This window comes from Artemia sp. Qi Xiang Cuo, chromosome 1, assembly GCF_049724085.1.
Source record: "Artemia sp. Qi Xiang Cuo chromosome 1, ASM4972408v1, whole genome shotgun sequence".
In the NCBI taxonomy this organism is placed as follows: domain Eukaryota; kingdom Metazoa; phylum Arthropoda; class Branchiopoda; order Anostraca; family Artemiidae; genus Artemia; species Artemia sp. Qi Xiang Cuo.
The window spans coordinates 14,302,597-14,320,314 of NC_142794.1; the positions used below are offsets into that span (position 1 = coordinate 14,302,597).

The window sequence follows — 17,718 nt, forward strand, 5'->3', positions numbered from 1 at the left end:
GTTTCATAAAACAGTGAGAAAGTATATGCCATTAAAATACTATATTGCAGCTTTAATTTTGCTGAAAATACATACAAAACGGAATAGCAAATACACACAATATTTTGACTTCAGCGACTAATGTGACGTTGTTAGACTAACTTAGGTAATTATTGCTTTCGACTTTTAAGACAATAACCAAAATATCACAGCATACCCGAATCGCACTGTGCACACCCAAAAATTGTAAATTTTGAAGGGGCTAAGTACATATTTTTATTTTTTATAGACAAATTAACTATAGTTAGATCAAAAGAATAAAGATCCAGTAGGGTTGAGGAGTCTTTCCCCATCACTTTTTTGGGTTGAACAAGTACTTTTCAAGTTACAATCTTTCTACTTTTTCTTTATTCATTGCTTCTTCCGTCAATAACGTGCAAGGAAAAATTTAAACATCGCTGTGGTGCTTTAATTTTAAAATCAACAAAGAGCGCATCTGATTTGAGCCTTAAGACTTTTAACACACCATTAAAGGCTTTTATTTTTATTGCTAATTCGGCAGACCGTGGCATCAATTGGTGAGAGGCGAGGGGGTGTCAGACAAATGCCCCCCCCCCCCCTCGATTTCGAAATGTAAATTTTTGGGGGGCCGTTTTACTTTAAAATATCAATGTTTAGGTATTGTCATTGAAAATATCACGAAAAAAAAGAACAAAAAGCCTGCTCTTTGATTTTAAAATATATCCCCCCCCCCGAATTTTCGTGAATTGGCAAAACTGTTTGCCCAACACAAACTCCCCACCTCTTTACTTAAGAAATTTAAAAGTGAACCAACAGGCAAGCGCGCATAATTAAAAAAAAACAAACATAAAACTTAATTGTGTATGCCATCTCTTTCCCATCGACCTGCCATCTCTTTGCGAGGAACAAATACTTTTAGAATTTATTGAGTCTAGAATCTAAATACTAAAATTATTGTTTCTTTTTATTGAACATTAGATATTGAACAGCAACGGATTGCTTGATAAAGTGCGTTGAGCTGAAATACTTCCTCCATATCATGCATTGGTATTTGGAGGGGTTGTTAGAAGTCTTTGGTAAAAATTGATATTAAATAAAAACATACAAAAAACATAAAACTCTCGAAATAGTTGTGTGCAAAAAAAAAAGTTTTTTTTAAGTAGGGGGGGGGGGGGGTATGCATTGCAAAGTTTGTCTCAGCCAAAAAATGTAATTAGCCAACTCAGGCTTAACATAACGAAGAAAAAGACTGGTACACATGGAAAATACAAACAATACTACCGCTTTGTAACAATAAACTACATCCTTTCTCACTAGATATTAAAAAAAAGAATTAATATTTATTATCATTAATAGATAACGTAATTTACAAAACATTTCTTAGAAGCGTGACAATTTTAAGTTAGACGGTGTGGAGGGGGGGGGGGGTACAGGAAATACTATTCTAGTACTTACTAAAGAAAACTGAACGCTTGAATTTTTTTTACTACATAAAGAAGAAGAATAAAAAGGGGAAAACATAGAAAAAGAAATAATCCCAAAGATTTTGAGTTTTGAGAATCCCCGACATTTCCCCCTTGAGATTTTAAAAATAAATATTTTGGTATTTTCATTAAAAAAAAAAAAAAATACAAAAGCAACAAAACTACTACCCTCCCCAATACTTTGATATTTTTTTTGTACCGTCATAAAAAAAAAACTTTATGACAGCAAATCTTTTTTCTTTAAATTTAAAACTACAACTAGGTTAGAATTTTACGAAAATTTGATGATATTTCAAAAAGGTGATGAAAAAAAATGTGATGTTGCAAATCTTGCACTACAGGAAAAAAAAAATAAAACCTAAATAGAAATGTCGGGAGATATAACTCGGCAAATCTTGTTCTAGCTCAGAATATCATGAAATGGGAATCCCCTATTAAAGTGGAGCAAGGGAGTGGGGAATAATGGGCGAATTCGATTTTTTCATTTAGTATACACACCCTTATATAGCTGAAAATAAAATCTTTTGTGACTTTACAAACTAACTCCTAACTCCCGCATTGGCTGAAAAATTTCAGCAATTGCTGAACAACTGAATCAATGCCTGATTTCTCTCATACAAAATAGGTAAGGGGCCACAATTTTCAGCCCTTACAATTTTTGTTTCCTAGCTCTGGGAGCTAATTACTTGAAAACAGCTAATTTAGTATTAAACTAATTAAGATAATTAGCTAATTAAACTAATTACATGAAAATAGAAAATCTAATTTAGTATTCAACCATTAAAATGACACCTCTAGACTTAACCATAGACAATTTTGAGATGCAAACAATAAAAAAAAAAAAAAAAAATAAGTAAGAGAAAATTTTAAAACATAAGATAGAGAAGGAATGGGAAGGACACGAGAAAAGTTAACAACAACAAAAATAACAAATTATAAGCAACTTGAATCCAAAAAACACATGCCTCTAAATAATAAAGGTGCTGTCATGTATCACACAACCTCACCAGAGTTCTTAGTTCTTTCAAGGGTATAAATGGCAGGAAAGTATTGCAAACAACACATCGGCAAGAGGAACATTGACTAGTAAAGAAACAGAGAAAATAGCAACAGCAACAGAAACTTATATAATCAAACACAAGTGTCATTTTTCTCCGTTGGATGTTTCACCGTGACTTATACAGTCAATGGCTTTTTCGGCAGCAGTTCTGTAAAAAGAAAACAAGAAGTCAGTAAATAGCAGGTATTAATACTAGAGCCAAATAGAAAGAATTACTCCAAGTATAAAAAAAGAAGAAAGAAAAAGAAGAAAGAAGAAGGAAGAAAAAAAAAAGAAGAAAAAGATCATTTGAATGGAAAGCGTTTTATCTACATGATTTTTGTAAGTAACAAAACATAATATTAAAGATAGAATACAAATTTTAACAAAAACTGCATCTTCATATAGAAGATGATGCCATGTTGAGTACGATGTCATATTCAAGGGACTCTGCTGCCTGATTCCCTGGGGTTTAGTCTTTACTGGATCCAGCTAAGATCTTACACATGAGCTACAGTTTGGCAGCACCAGTTAAGACATATAAAGTTATAACACCTATTTGCGGGCAAATTTGAACTTAGCGAACTTTACAGGTAGCGCATTTTTAATGTCATAGCAAGTTTTCCTGACATATGATTACTCTTGTTGAAGACAAACCATTATAAAGGCAGCACTTAAGCCCTCCCTCAGCAAAGAGAGATATGGCTTCAATGTTTTATTCAGTTCCCCATGTCACTTTGAAGTTGTTGTAGACATTTCGGAAGAGGTTCATTCGGTTGGGAATTGGAAGTTCTAGTAATCTTTTTAAAAGTAAAAAGTGGTTGAAGAGTCACCAGCCACCCTCCCATGTTCTTTTTAGCTGCCCCCTCAACCCCCAAAGGCATCCAACTAAATGACCATTTTTTTCCAAAATAGTCGAAAGGTACAAAACCTATACTCTTGGAGATGGCATGACCCCACAGACCCAGGAACAAGGGCTGTAAATTCTGCAAGACGTTCAGTCTTTACATACAGGTTTTATTATTGGGAAAGAAGAACATGTTTGATCCTGGGTGTTCAAAGAGGCAGTATTAAGATAAAACTTTTAGTAAATGTTGAGGAGGATGTTGAACAAACTCAAAAAACACCATGTGGATGCAGGTTGTTAAAAGGGAATACCCAGCAGGTAGCAGTACCAAGTTGAAACTTTGATGGCAAGTTGAGGGGGATTTTGAACTAAATCAAGACACCTATGTCAAAGCAAGATGTCGAAAGGGCATATCTGCAGTATCTCAGAAACGGCTACGTGTACCAAGTTAAAATTTTTGGACCATGTTGAGGGGGAGGTCAAATTAAACCAAATGAGACCATGAGCATCCAGGTTGTCAAAATGGCATACATTCAATATCTCATATCCGGCCAAGTGTATGAAGTTGAAACTTTTAGGGAATATTGACGGGTATGTGAACTAAGTCAAAAGACACCAAGTACATTCTGGCTGTCAAAAGAGCATATCAGCAATATCTCAAGTACGAGTAAGGATATTAACGGATCAAGGGACTCAACTGAAACTTAGGAAAATATTGGACCGAGGAAACAAGTAGATTTTAGACTTTAACGGAGGGGGGGGGGACCAAGGGAAGCTTATTTAACTCCTCAATTAAAGACTGATCAATCAGGGTCGTTACTGGCCAAAACGTTGGTGGGGGGGGGGGCGAGGAATTTTTCCGATTTGCTGGTCAGTTCTATGGACTTTTTTTTTTTATCAATAATTTGCATAATGTCTGTTTTGTATACAACACGTAAAAATACTGCAAGAGTCGGTAAAACTGCTGCATTTACCGATCGATATATAGATTTCGGTATATGTCATGTCACTATTTCCATGCTCTTTATTTAATCAAATGGAAAATTATGGCACCTTCCGTGAAATCACGGCAGGAGTCGGTAAAACTGCTGCGTTTACTAACCAAATTCGACATTTCTGTAGATGACATATCAGTATTTTCGTGGTCTTTATTTAACCGAACAAAAATTTTGGCGATCGCGCCACGATTTTACCAACTCATTTTTTTACCAAGTGCCCAAAAACTTTGAGGGAGGCGTCCCCCCGTAAATAACGGCCCTGCGCTCAATCAAAGACTCTTCTTTAAAGATTCCTCAATTAAAGTTCTAGAACCAAGGAAACTTTAACCGGAAACAAATCTGGTTACATTGAGTTTAGACGGCCTATTTTATTTTTTAACAGAGGTCTTTTTAATAATTGCGCTCAAAATACATTTATTTAAACGAATAAGCAGTTAAAACAAAGTATAATACAAAAAAATCTCCTGATACAAAACCGTCTATAAATATTCGTCTACATTTAAGGTTGCAATGGGGTCAGGATAGCTTCAGCCCTTAGAAGGTCAAAAATCCTACAGAATTCCTACCCGTTCATTTAAATGATATTCTTCAGTCCATTCATCTTAAATTTTACAGTATAGCTATTATTAAAATTATTAACATTTGGTGTAAAGGTATGTCCAAAATATAAATACCAAGGCAAAATCTTTATGCTTAAGCAGAGAAATCAACCAACACTATAATCATTCCTTTTATTAACCAATAAAAAACATGTTAATTAAAGAGAATACTAATTAAAAAAATTTTTTAAAAAGAAGTTTTTCCAAAAAAGTAAAGAGCTATATTAAACTAAAGACGAGCAGAAATAAAGTTTAATAATAATTTCGAATTTTTTAATGACCAAATATAACAGTCAATGACTAAACGAGACCCCAAACGAACAGAAATCATAACGGGTTAGCAAGAAACACCTAAAAAGAACACAAACAGGAGTAGGGCAAACTCCCCCTAGGCCTTCTAAAGGGCAGAGCGTCACCATAGCTTTACTGAAAAGAAAATATACTTTAAACATATTGTGTTTTATAACGTTGACGAATCCATTATTGTTGAGACTTCCAGGAATTATTTCATTATATAATAACAGTCAATTGAATTTCATTAGTTCTTTTCAGTAATCTTAGACATTATGGTGATTTTCTTTCTTTTTTTTATGTTGGTGTTTTTTATGTTTTATGTAACCTGACACTCTAGGTAGTTGGAGCCCTCACTATTAGGCTTTAAACGCTTGTTTGCCTCTCATTCCACACAAATTAATGGTCCTGTGTTAATTCTAAATTTTTGGTCAACCTGCCTAAGACCATAGGCGGGCGTGCCTTGTTTACCTCTCATTCCAGGCAATCTAACGGTCCTGGGTCAATTTTAAATTCTTGGTCAGCCTGCCTGAGAATCTCGGCGGGTGTGCCTTTCCAAAAGCTAAGACACAAGTATGAGTCCAATAAGAAACTCATACTTACTCCAGCCATTTAACCAAACATTTGGAGAACTGTAGGTTTCACCGTTTGTCTGCGAGTCCAGGGGACTTGTTGGTCAGGCGTCAATACTATGACACGGTATTCGACCTTTAGACTACAAGCGGCCAAGCCTTATTAAGCTTCGGTTTCACTTGTTCACCACCTCTGAGTCCAAGCAAATTCAGTCTCAAATTTTGCATGCAAGTCCAGTGGACATTGTCCGTCACGCGTCAACTTAAAACAATCCAATCTTTCATCTCCTAATTCTATGACTATCTACCTTAGTTCTGCCTTAGAAATGAGGTATGGACGGATGATAGATAGACTTATCAATCAACAAATGAAATGACATCATTTTACTACAATCCTAAATAGGGCTTATCCCAAATTTACCTCTCACTCACTGGGACTATCGTCTTGGGTTTTTCTACAATTAGTCATTGATTGATGCATGCCCGCAACTGCTTGATTTTATTTCAACATCACTTCAAATAAATCAACACCACTCGAGATAAAATTGTTTTCAGTAAAGCGCAAATGAGCTCTGACCTTCAGATAGCTTAGGGGTAAGGCCGTATTCAAAGGTGGGGGTTCCAGAACCTGACCCCTCCCCACAAAAAATGTTTGTCTGACTCGTAAAAATGATAAATAAAAGTTCAAATAGGGATAAAATCCTTTTAATAGACAGTGTTTCACAAACAGTGATAGAAATTCACAAAAAATACCAGATATTTCGGCCACATATGCAGTGACCGTCATCAGTAGTAAAACTACTGATGTTTACGTCATCAGTGGTAAAACTACTGAAGTTTACGTCATCAGTTTTACTACTGACGACGGTCACTGCATATGTGATCGAAATATCTGGTATTTTTTTTAAATTTCTAATACTGTTTGTGAAACACTGTCAATTAAAAGGATTTTATCCCTGTTTGAACTTTTATTTATCGTCACGGAAAGGCAGTGTGGTCTCCGAAATTATCGACTCGTAAAAACGTAACAAAAATGCATATAAATGTTGCCTTTGTAAAGTTTTTTGCACGTTCCTTGCCACACCCTAGCACCGTGACATCATACCACAAGATGTTACAGTCAATCCCCGAACCAGGTCAAATCTGAAATAAGATCCCCTGATATTCCAGATACATCGGTATCGAAACTCGCTCGTTAATTATTTTGCTGAAGTGTATAACAATCACTGTATATAAATATAATTCAGTATGATCATTCCCTATCTCAACCATTATACAAAGCCGGACCGAGATGAAACTACTCCGGAGAACATTTAAACAAGCATAAAAATAAGCGAAATTAAATTTTTTCACGGGTATACAAGTCAGATTTCTCTTGAACGCAAAACTTGGCTTTACCTTTGTAACACTAAATTTTTAAAATCTAGTCATAAAACAATTAATTTTGATACTTAAATAAAAATTTGTAATCAACAATGCAGATTTGCCACTAAGGTTCCTAAGGCATTACAAGTTGGACGTAAAGACAAGAGTTGGCTTCGGAAGCATTTTGGAGAATCTTCTCCCAAAATACGTGTTCCAGGGTAATTGGACCGCTGATGGTAGATTAAATGGAAGGAGCTTTTTATACGCGTCAAGAATTAGAAGCCAAAAATCACTGAGCCGTGATCTTACTGTTATATTGTTTATGTACAGTGATAACAAGTAAGCACAGTAAATTGATGCTCTGCTTTGCCCTATGCGCCTATGCGCCAATCGACGCCCTATGCGCCAGCAATGACTCAGGAGGATCTTTATCTTTTTCGTATAACAAGTTGTTGTGATTTAATTTATATGTTTTTTTTAAATATATGTCTTTTTATATTATTTTCATTTTTGTAAAGTCTACGCAAATTAGCTTTATGCTAGAGTCTATGTCTAAATAAACCTTATTTATAAGTCTATGTCTAAATAATCAGCTTTATGTCTAAATAAGTCTAAGCCTAATTTGAAGATTAAAGATTAACGATTAATGCTGAACTTTGAAGCTGAAGCAAAACACGTTAGGAAACCATATTTTCACGACATATTTGTGAAGCATTAGCATTTAACGTTGAATTCTGAAACTGAGCAAAAAACTTTTAGATTGGGTATTACTAATATTTGACATTAAAATTCTGTCTTGACTCCTTTTCAGCTCTCCTTTGACGTTCTTCGGCAATTTTAAATAATTGTTACTAACAGCATAGTCAGCTGATTGACGATAGACGTACGTTCATAACCATCCCTCCACACTAGAAAAAAAACACTATATCTATCCAGCCTCTCTGTCCCATCTGACATTCCTCCTTCATATCATCACCCATCTTCACCATTCATTCTTCTCGTCACCTCTTTCTGAGATAAAAACAATCCGTGAAGATAGATTTTGGTTACCATTAAAGATTCGGTTATCAAAAAATCACCAACGCCATCTAGTATTTGGCGTCTCTTCGCGTTCTCTCAGCGCAATAATAAGGCAAAATTAGTGTAGTGATAATTTTTTTTATCTCAGTTTCTGAATAAAACACAAATATGGACCTTAAAAAAAGCTCAAGAAATGCCAAATGCTAGATGGCGTTGGTTTTTCTAGAGACTATGGCTAGTTTTCACTCTTGTATGCGCAATGATAAGGCAAAATTAGTGTAGTGATAATTTTTTTTATCTCAGTTTCTGAATAAAACACAAATATGGACCTTAAAAAAAGCTCAAGAAATGCCAAATGCTAGATGGCGTTGGTTTTTCTAGAGACTATGGCTAGTTTTCACTCTTGTATGTAATTAAATAAAAAAAACAAGTTTTTTAAACTGAAAGTAAGGAGCGACATTAAAACTTACAACGAACAGAAATTATTCCGTATATGAAAGGGACTGTCCTCTCCTCAACGCCTCACTCTTTACGCTAAATTTTTTTATTGTTTTAAAAAATAAAGTTGTGAGACAGAGACAAACTTTAGCGTAAAGAGCAAGGCGTTGAGGAGAGGACAGTCCCTTTCATATACGGAATAATTTCTGTTCGTTTTAAGTTTTAATGGCGCTCCTTACTTTCAGTTTAAAAAACTTGTTTTTTTTATTTAATTTTTGAACGTTTTTGAAAAAATGCAGGTTTTGATCTTGGCTCACCGTACATGAATAATTAAAAAAAAATTTCACATTAATTTACTTTTATTTAGTTAAATGGCTTTCTCGAAACTTGTTTAATTTTATTTACGAACGTTTTTATTAGTAATAAATATACGTATATGAAAGGGACTGTCCCCTCCTCAACGCCTCGCTTGTTACGCTAAAGTTTTTTATTGTTTAAAAAAATAAAGTTGTGAGACAGAGTCAAACTTTAGCCTAAAGAGCGAGGCGTTGAGGAGGGGATAGTCCCTTTCATATACGGAATAATTTCTGTTCGTTTTAAGTTTTAACGTCGTTCCTTACTTTCAGTTTAAAAAACTTGTTTGTTTTATTAAATTTTTGAACGTTTTTGAATAAATGCAGGTTTTGATCTTGGCTCACCGTACATGAATAATTAAAACTAAATTTTCATATTAATTTACTTTTATTTAGTTAAATGGCTTTCTCGAAACTTGTTTAATTATATTTACGAACGTTTTTATTAGTAATAAATATACGTAACTTACGAATTAACTTACGTAACGAACTTCTATCTCCATATATTTTTAATTTGTATATTATTGCGTTCGCCCCCTAGTTAATTCCTTGTTCTTTAATCTAAAGTTAGAATTTTGTTCCAATTCTTTAAAAATTACCGCTTAATCACAAAGGTCGTTAATTTGAATAAAAATATGTTATGAAATTAATAAAAAATATCTTGCTTAAAGAGCGAGATATTGACAACGGGGTGAACCCAATAATATATATAATATTTTCTGTTCGTTTGAAGTTTCGATGTTGCTGCTATAGCAGTTGAAATACTTGTTTTTTTATATTAAATTTCTGATCTTTTTTTAAATAATGCTGGAAAGTCCGGCGTCCCCTTTATAGCAATGTCCCTTCCCCCATGAAAACATCCTTCATGGAAAGATCCTCCCACATAACCCCCGACCCACCCCTCTCCCCCACCACCAGGAAAAATCTCCCCTGAAAACGTCTGTTTACTTCCAAATAACCAATACTATATGTTAACATTGGGTAAAATTCATAAGTTTCAGCCCTCCCCCGGGAATTTAGGGGGATTAAGTCACCCTAAAAGACATACTTATTATATTTTCGAACATGCTGAACAAAATGGCTATCTCAAAATTTTGATCAGGTGACTTTGGGAAAAAAATGAGCGTGGGAGGGGGCCTAGTTGCCCTCCATTTTTTTTGGTCACTTAAAAAGGGCACTAGAACTTTTAATTTCTATTCCAATGGGCCCTTCTACGATATTCTAGGACAACTTGGTCGGTACAAACACCCGTGGGAAAAAAAAAACAAAAAAAACAAACAAATAAACACGCACCCGTGATCTTTCTTCTGGCAAAAAATGCAAAATTCCACATTTTTGTAGATGGGAGCTTGAAACCTCTACAGTAGGGTTCTCTGATACGCAGAATATGATGGTGTGATTTTCATTAAGGTTCTATAATTTTTAGGGGGTCTTTCCTCCTTTTTTCGAAAATCAGCCAAATTTTCTCAGGCGCGTAACTTTTGATGGGTAGAATTAAACTTGATGAAACTTATATATTAGAAATCAGCATTAAAATCTGATTCTTTTGATGTATCTATTTGTATCAAAATACCGTTTTCTAGAGTTTCGGTTACCATTGAGCCGGGTCGCTCCTTACTTACAGTTCGTTACCACGAACTGTTTGATCATACTCTATGATTTTAAAGGCTGAAACAACACGATTTTGAACAAAAACTAAAATTTTAAGGATCACTGATTAGTGTAAAAAAAAAAGTCTGAATAAAGCACGTGAAAAATTTAAATTAAAGAAAAAAAGCAAACAAACCTGACATTCTCGTCTTTATCTGTTTGAACGATAAATTCCAAATGAGCTAAAGCGGTAAAGGCATGCATATAGCCAAGTACGGAACAGGCAACAATGCGAATCGATGAATTGTGGGACTCCAAAGCACGCGTGAAAACACTTTTGTACTGCAATATAAAGTCTTCGTTACAAAAAAAAAGAAACAAATGAAAATAAAGGAATTTATTCGCTTTAAGAAGATGAGGCATTAAACGTTTGCCTGGCAACAAAATCCCACTCCCATAAAAAAGGGAAAACAAAGCCATAAACTCACACTGACATGACAAGGTGAAGACAGTGCCCAGGCGGAAGTGACGAAAGTTACTTCCAGACACCCAAAATACCCTAAAAAATTACTTAAACATCTAACTTTGTTTACATAATGAAAGTATAAACAATCGTCTTCCGCAATTTTCTGGTTACTTTAAGGGAGTCCCATGGACCAATATTTAGGTTCATTATACTTGCGCATACTTGCACCTGTCCTTAAGTACGTGTAAGAGAGAGAGAGAGAGAGAGAGAGAGAGAGAGAGAGAGAGAGAGAGAGAGAGAGAGAGAGAGAGAGAGAGAGAGAGAGAGAGAGAGAGAGAGAGAGAGAGAGAGAGAGAGAGAGAGAGAGAGAGAGAGAGAGAGAGAGAGACTCAATAGCAAAGTGTTGAGTGGTAATATTGTATGGCGTCTGTTACGCAGGGGCATACCCAAAGCAATAGGCAGTTAAGAAACATCCCTCCCCCCAGAGGGGGATGTTTCTTAAATGCTATACAAAGTTATATTGACTAGTAAAATTAATTTTTATTCTGGTTACTAACAAAAAAAAAAAGAAACTAGGAAATGGCAAATTTGCAACTTTGAAATGTTTATTTGTGAATCTACTTCAACATTTACAAACCATTTTTTTAAATAAAGAGAGAGAAGAGAAAAACACAACAAACCAGTTCTCCGTGCTGGGGTATAGAGGAGCGGCTATCAAGAAAACCTTTGGCTAGCTTCTTAGATTCCGGGTTTTCACTGGAAGACGCTATTGTTCCAATAGCCAGTATTATTTTCGGAGTTGGGTAAACAATCGGTAAAGAGAGCCGATTAAGCAACTTCTGAAGCTGAACGGTTGATTCTGCATTAGATAAGCTGTCCAAAATGAAAACTAAAAAACAAAGAAAAGAAGGAGCTAAGGACTTTTGACTTCTAAGGACTTCGCCAAGGACCCCAAGGGATTAGATAAGCTGTCCAAAATGAAAACAAAGAAAAGAAGGAGCTAAGGAATTAATCCTTGAATTATTCTCATTTATTAGCTTTCTTACACATTTTAGCTATATTTAGTATTCATTCGTACTTGTTTAACGTATGACTCATTTGTTTTTAATGGACAACCAAAAGAGAATATGAATAGAGCGGAAGTACACTGCTTAGGCTGAAATCTCATTTTAGGCACAGGTACAGCGTTGCCAACACTTTGAAATAAACCGTCCAAGTTTCACGACTAAAATTATATAAAAATAAATTAATTTGTACCATCTGGACGACAGGTTAAATTGCTGCAACAAGAAGGAAATTTTTGATAAACCAAACCTTGAACAGATATCTCAGTCAGAAAGGTACAAGTAAAACCCAAATTTACCAGAAAATCTTCAAATGTACCGCACTGTTCCGGGACCTCTAAATTGTACCAAGAACGGTATAACTATACCGCGTTGGCAGTGCTGCAGTGGTAACTGATTGGTTTCAGGTCAATGATATCACATCTGCGATACAGGTGAACGAAAATAATTACTTAGGGTCAGGTATTAGTTCAGAAATAGATGCAAACAATTAATTTACGAGCAAGTGTTTTTCTGTTTAGCTGAGTGGTTGGGGCGCTAGACTTGAAATCCTGAGGAAAGGGGGCTCGAGTCCTGGTGTCGCTGGTTATTTGGTTTGGAATGGGGGTTAATAGTGTGACCCTGTAAGCTCGTCCAGAATCGACCCAGCTCTAAATGGGTACCTGGAGAAACCTAGGGAAAAAACACGGGAGGCGTCGGATGATTTGCCCCCAACCACGCATTACACTCCCGGCCGAAGGTAGGAAAAAAACATCGGTTCTTCCCCCATCACAAGTATTTTTCTGTTTTTTGAATGCAGGAACAAACCCAAGCGAAATACAAAGATCTCATTTCACTAGGCAATTTAACAAGGCCCCACCCATAATTTTTTTTTCTGATGGGTTTTACTAAAAAAATTGGGGTGGAGTGGGGGGGGGGGGTGTGGCTTACACAAAAACACTTCAAAAAACACATACAAAATTTGTTTATGTCCATTTGTGTTACGTTTTTACGAGTCAGACAAACCTTTTTGGGGGGGGGGGGCAGATCCCCCCTGGATACGGCCTTGCAATATAATAATTCTATTATGATAGATGAAGGAACAAAAAAAAGGACAAATCAGTGCTAACCATGCAAACAATTATAATCTTTGTTGTTTTTTTAAAATGTTGATTCTATTGGTACAGTTTTCATTTCAATCCGATACCATTTTCGAGGGTTTTTAGGTTATCTTTAGAAAACCCCATAATATTTTTCGCGCAACTACCTTTAACCATTAAAGTTAATCGAAACCACAGTTATCATTCCTGAATCAGCTTGAAATGGCAATTTTTTCTCGCTTGACAGATTTTTTTTTCAAAACCGTTTTTAAATTTTGGTTACTATGAGCAGTGGTTCGTTCTTTAACAGGGAAACCATAAACATGGGTAGCGTGTAATGGACCACCCTAGCTGAGTGGATAACATGCTGAACTTGTAACCTTGTCCTTTGGGGCGGGGGTCAAGTCCGGGTGTAGCAAATCTTTTGGTTTGAGCGTCAATGGTGTTACTCTGCAAGCTCAAACGCCATGAGTCTGGAGCTTACGGTTAAAAAAATTGCCACGTAACTCTCGAATTTCAGCCTCCATTTTAGCTGAAAAACGCCTGGTCCTGCTGCAAGATTAAGAGAGATAGCGAATAACGTTAGTTTTACTTTCTTTCCGTTGAAGATGTATATACTTCATCTTTCTTTACGTCGTCATAACGTTACGATTACGATTCGATTTCTAAGATAACGTTACGATTTACAAAAAATTATCATCCATGACTCCACAGTCCTGCACACAGGGGAAGGGTACACAATACAATCTTCAACCACAAATAATTATAATTTTCGTATATATTCTAATGTACCCATAAACACATTCAGGGGCGTAACTTGCTACGGAGTAGAGGGGGGAATTGCCCCCTCCCCATAGACACACATCTGCCATAAAATTGCAAATTTAGACTACTTGCCGCTCTGAGTTGTAATCCTGAGCGAAACTGTCAATCTTTTTCTTGTAAAATTTGATATAAGTGAGCTGGTTATTTTCTTAACTGCATAGGCCTACATAATTCACGCATCCACAGTAACAGATCAGTTTTATTTAATATAACTTTGCCTTTATGGTACTATATGGCTAATTTTTCAGTTTTCACAACCATTTTCACCTGATTTGGGAAAATCGGCTCCAACTTTACCCCCTACCTCCCCCCCCCCAGGATCTTGGAAAAATTACACCACTCTACACATTCAGAAATACACTATAATGCGTCTGTTTTGTAATGTTTCTCTGACACTCCCTCCAAAATAAAGGGAGAGGAGTGTCAATTCCCTTCCGAAACGAATTTCCAATTAAAGGTCGGACGGATCCCCGAAACTTTTTTTTATTCTGTTTTGTATTAATATAAACCCTATTTCTATACCCGACTAAGTATTTCTTTACAAGAAAAAGAGCGGTTCGAATAAGGTGAGCGAAGTGCTCTAGTTAAATTTTTCTGAGGAAATGGACAAGCCTCCAATAATTATTTTTCTGGGGGTAGAGGTCTAAAAAACAGGCTTAAGCTTTATTTTGTTGTGAATATTTTAAATTCGGCCTAGAAGGACTCCTTCTGCCTCCAGAATAGGGTTGCCAACTTGCACACTTTTCGTATGGAGTGCACTCTTTTTTTTCATTGCACTCTTTCACTCCACAGAACGGAATTGCACTCTTTTGCCAATTATTTACTCTTTGCACTCTTTTACGAAATGACGACAGAAAAAGTATTAGCAAAATAAAATACTTTAAATTTACATTAGATATGGCTGAAAAAGCATATGGTTGGAAAAGCAGTTGATAAAAGGCCCTCCATCACACTATTGACTGCCCCCCCTAGACAATATGCTGCCTACGCCCATGAGGGTGGATTCTACATCAAATCTTAGAGAATATGATTGTCTGGGCTTCAGGTACAAAAAGGATTGGATCCATTGACTTCTTGCATATTGAAGTTGATTTATGTCACTGATAGCCATTTTCTGTTAAATCCCAGGCTTTCCAATGGTTTAAGCGGTTGCAGTTGATTGTAACGCTATATTGAACGCGAGAATGGCCTTCCTACTACTGAACAGGATGAATTCATTCCCTGATGTTTCTAGTGTAGAAAATAATACTTATTTTAAACAGGAAGATAGCGCCAACAAATATGGTATTATTTCAACTTGCCTGTTGTTTAGACTTGCATACTGTCCATCGTGTGTCAGTTGTATTTTAACCTTTATTGTTCTATAGGGGGTTATGGAACTTACAATTCTGCAATTTATTATTTAAACACTATGCCTACCAGAAATTAAGATATTTCATTCCTTAAATGTTTTGTGACTCGTTTGATTGTTAGTTTTAATTATTGATTTATCTATATGAGTTGGAACCTACACGTAATTTTGTGTACTGTCTGTAAGGATGATAAATCCGTTTTGTTTCTGCTTCCTTAAAGAAACTTCACTACTGATAGTTATAAACAATCATTCATAGAATGTGGGATCATGGTATATTAATGCCCGTCCTTCTTTTAAAATCAAAAGGTTTTCGTGATGTTTCCTATGGTTGCTCGTTGTCTGTGTTCTTTTTTTTCAATTTGTGCTCTATTTGAAATTTTGGATCAGTCCAAAGTCAATTTCTGCGTACGTTTCTTATTACTGGTTGAACTGGTGCTTATATATCCTTATGTTTGAACACACAGGGATCGTTGATGTCTTCCTTAGATCGTCGTATCCTTCTAGTCTTTTTTTTTTTTTTTTTTTTTTTAATACTTTGAGGCAGCATATCCTTGTAGTTGTAAAAAGTGGAGTTGCTTACAATTACAATACCTTTAGTTTTAAAAAGAGCTGGGAGCAAATAGTGATTTATTGTTGTTTATGCGCTGTGAACTATTCTCTGAAGATTTAATACAGAATTTGGCTTATTAACTTTATTTATTGTTTATGAAATTCTATGTAGTTATTGATGGGCTTCGACTTCTCCTTGATCGACATTGCAAATGCATCAAAATAAAATGTTATATCATTTGTATTACTGAACGTTTTTGCAGCTATTGATGTGGTTTTTCTATAGTACAAAATTTAAATTTGCATTTGTGTTGTTGGGATAAACATCCCAGAAAGATATTTTCTCTCTGATTCACATGATAAAAAATACCCATTTTGCAGAATTATTGTCTCGTTCGCATTTATTCATATTCATTGATGTGGTCAAACTGAATGTACTCAAAGGAAAGTAGTACACTTCGCCGAACAAGCAGTTATCCACTTTCTGGGAATGTCCCAGAAAACTACTCGTTTCATACAAAAATTGGACATCAATTTAGAAGAAAAGAAAATACGAAAAAACCAGTAGAGGAAGAAGAAGAATTATTTTTTGATGACTAAGAATGTTTTCACCATTTTTTTTCGCTGCTAAGGTGTTCTTGACTTGACTACAGTGAAGTCAGCTATAGTTCATGACTTGTTACTTGGACCTCTTATGTTCTTTTCAAAACATTTGGACAAAATAGAGACAAAACCTTATCTAAACATTTGACGGAGTAAACTATAGTTCAGTTAAAGATCCAAGCAATCAAAATAAATACATGCAAATTTTAGGCAGAGCAATAGTTTTTAAGCTAAAAAAAGAATAATAATCATTATCTAACCCGTTATTTAGATGTTGATTTGAGCAGGGAGCCCTCCTAACCTTATTTTAAATAAATTTGAAAAATTTAAATGTAATATGTTTATTGATTGGAGGATAATTGATAATTATTTGTAAATGGCGTAAGAGTGGTTAGAACATTGGAAGGGGCTGCACGCGCGAAGGCAGCCGCGCGCGAGCAAATTTTTTGCCTTGCACTTTTTTAACAATTTGCACTCTTTTTGGCCTTGATTTGCACTCTTCTTAGACGTCGGCAGTTGGCAACCCTGCTCTAGAAGAAATATAGAGGATGGTAAGATACACGATACCGGTGTAAATGACGCCACCTAGTAGAAAAAAGAGTGTCAGTCCGTGCTCCAAAGACGCGTAAATTTTGCAAAAAGACCTCGAAAAAAAGAGACAGAACGGAAGAAGGACAGAGGACATTGTACATCAAAATTCTTCGGGTTTTCCACAAAATTTGATGCAATTCTCATATGAATTCATGGATTTTGAATTTCCATTGATGTAAATGAATGGATTTCTATTGATGTAAACAAATCCTCAAAACTGCTTTAGAATATGCTAAAAAGTGACTACATCAACTAAAATTCTTTTGTCGGAAATAAAGAAACAACAATATTATAAAAGAATCCCGATTTCTGTCACCTTACGATAGCGCTGAGGAAAGAGCTGCGAATGCTAAACGAACGTGCTCAAGTTCAATCCCGCGTGTCGTAAGGAAGTTTCTGCGTAAGAGTACAGTTATAATTTTTCTATTTTTTTTTTTCTTTTTAGATTGTGGAATTTTATAGAATGTTGGTCGAAAAATTCATTTTCAGAAATTTATTTTGCAAAAGTTATTCGGATATGTCAAAATTTAATTATTTATTATTCTCAGTTTTATAGACACCAAACTGGTGATAAAAAAGAATTTTTCAACA

The 17,718-nt window shown here is 35.4% G+C and overlaps 1 protein-coding gene across 6 annotated transcripts in view; it reads right to left on the reverse strand.

Moving 5' to 3' along the window:
- Positions 1-1,422: 1,422 nt before the first annotated feature.
- LOC148956034 (rho family-interacting cell polarization regulator 2-like) overlaps positions 1,423-17,718 on the reverse strand; it is a 162,543-nt gene continuing 146,247 nt past the window's right edge. For 5 of the 6 annotated variants that reach the window (XM_089090365.1, XM_089090434.1, XM_089090580.1 and 2 more), the window contains 3 exons: positions 11,743-11,951; positions 10,793-10,938; positions 1,423-2,692 (listed from right to left, as the gene is read on the reverse strand). In XM_089090365.1, coding sequence (XP_088946491.1) covers positions 2,629-2,692; positions 10,793-10,938; positions 11,743-11,951 — 419 coding nt within the window. In that variant the 3' untranslated portion in view covers positions 1,423-2,628. Of the gene's footprint in view, positions 2,693-10,792; positions 10,939-11,742; positions 11,952-16,922; positions 17,122-17,718 lie in introns of those variants that run through there. The other variant, XM_089090743.1, reaches the window with a different exon arrangement.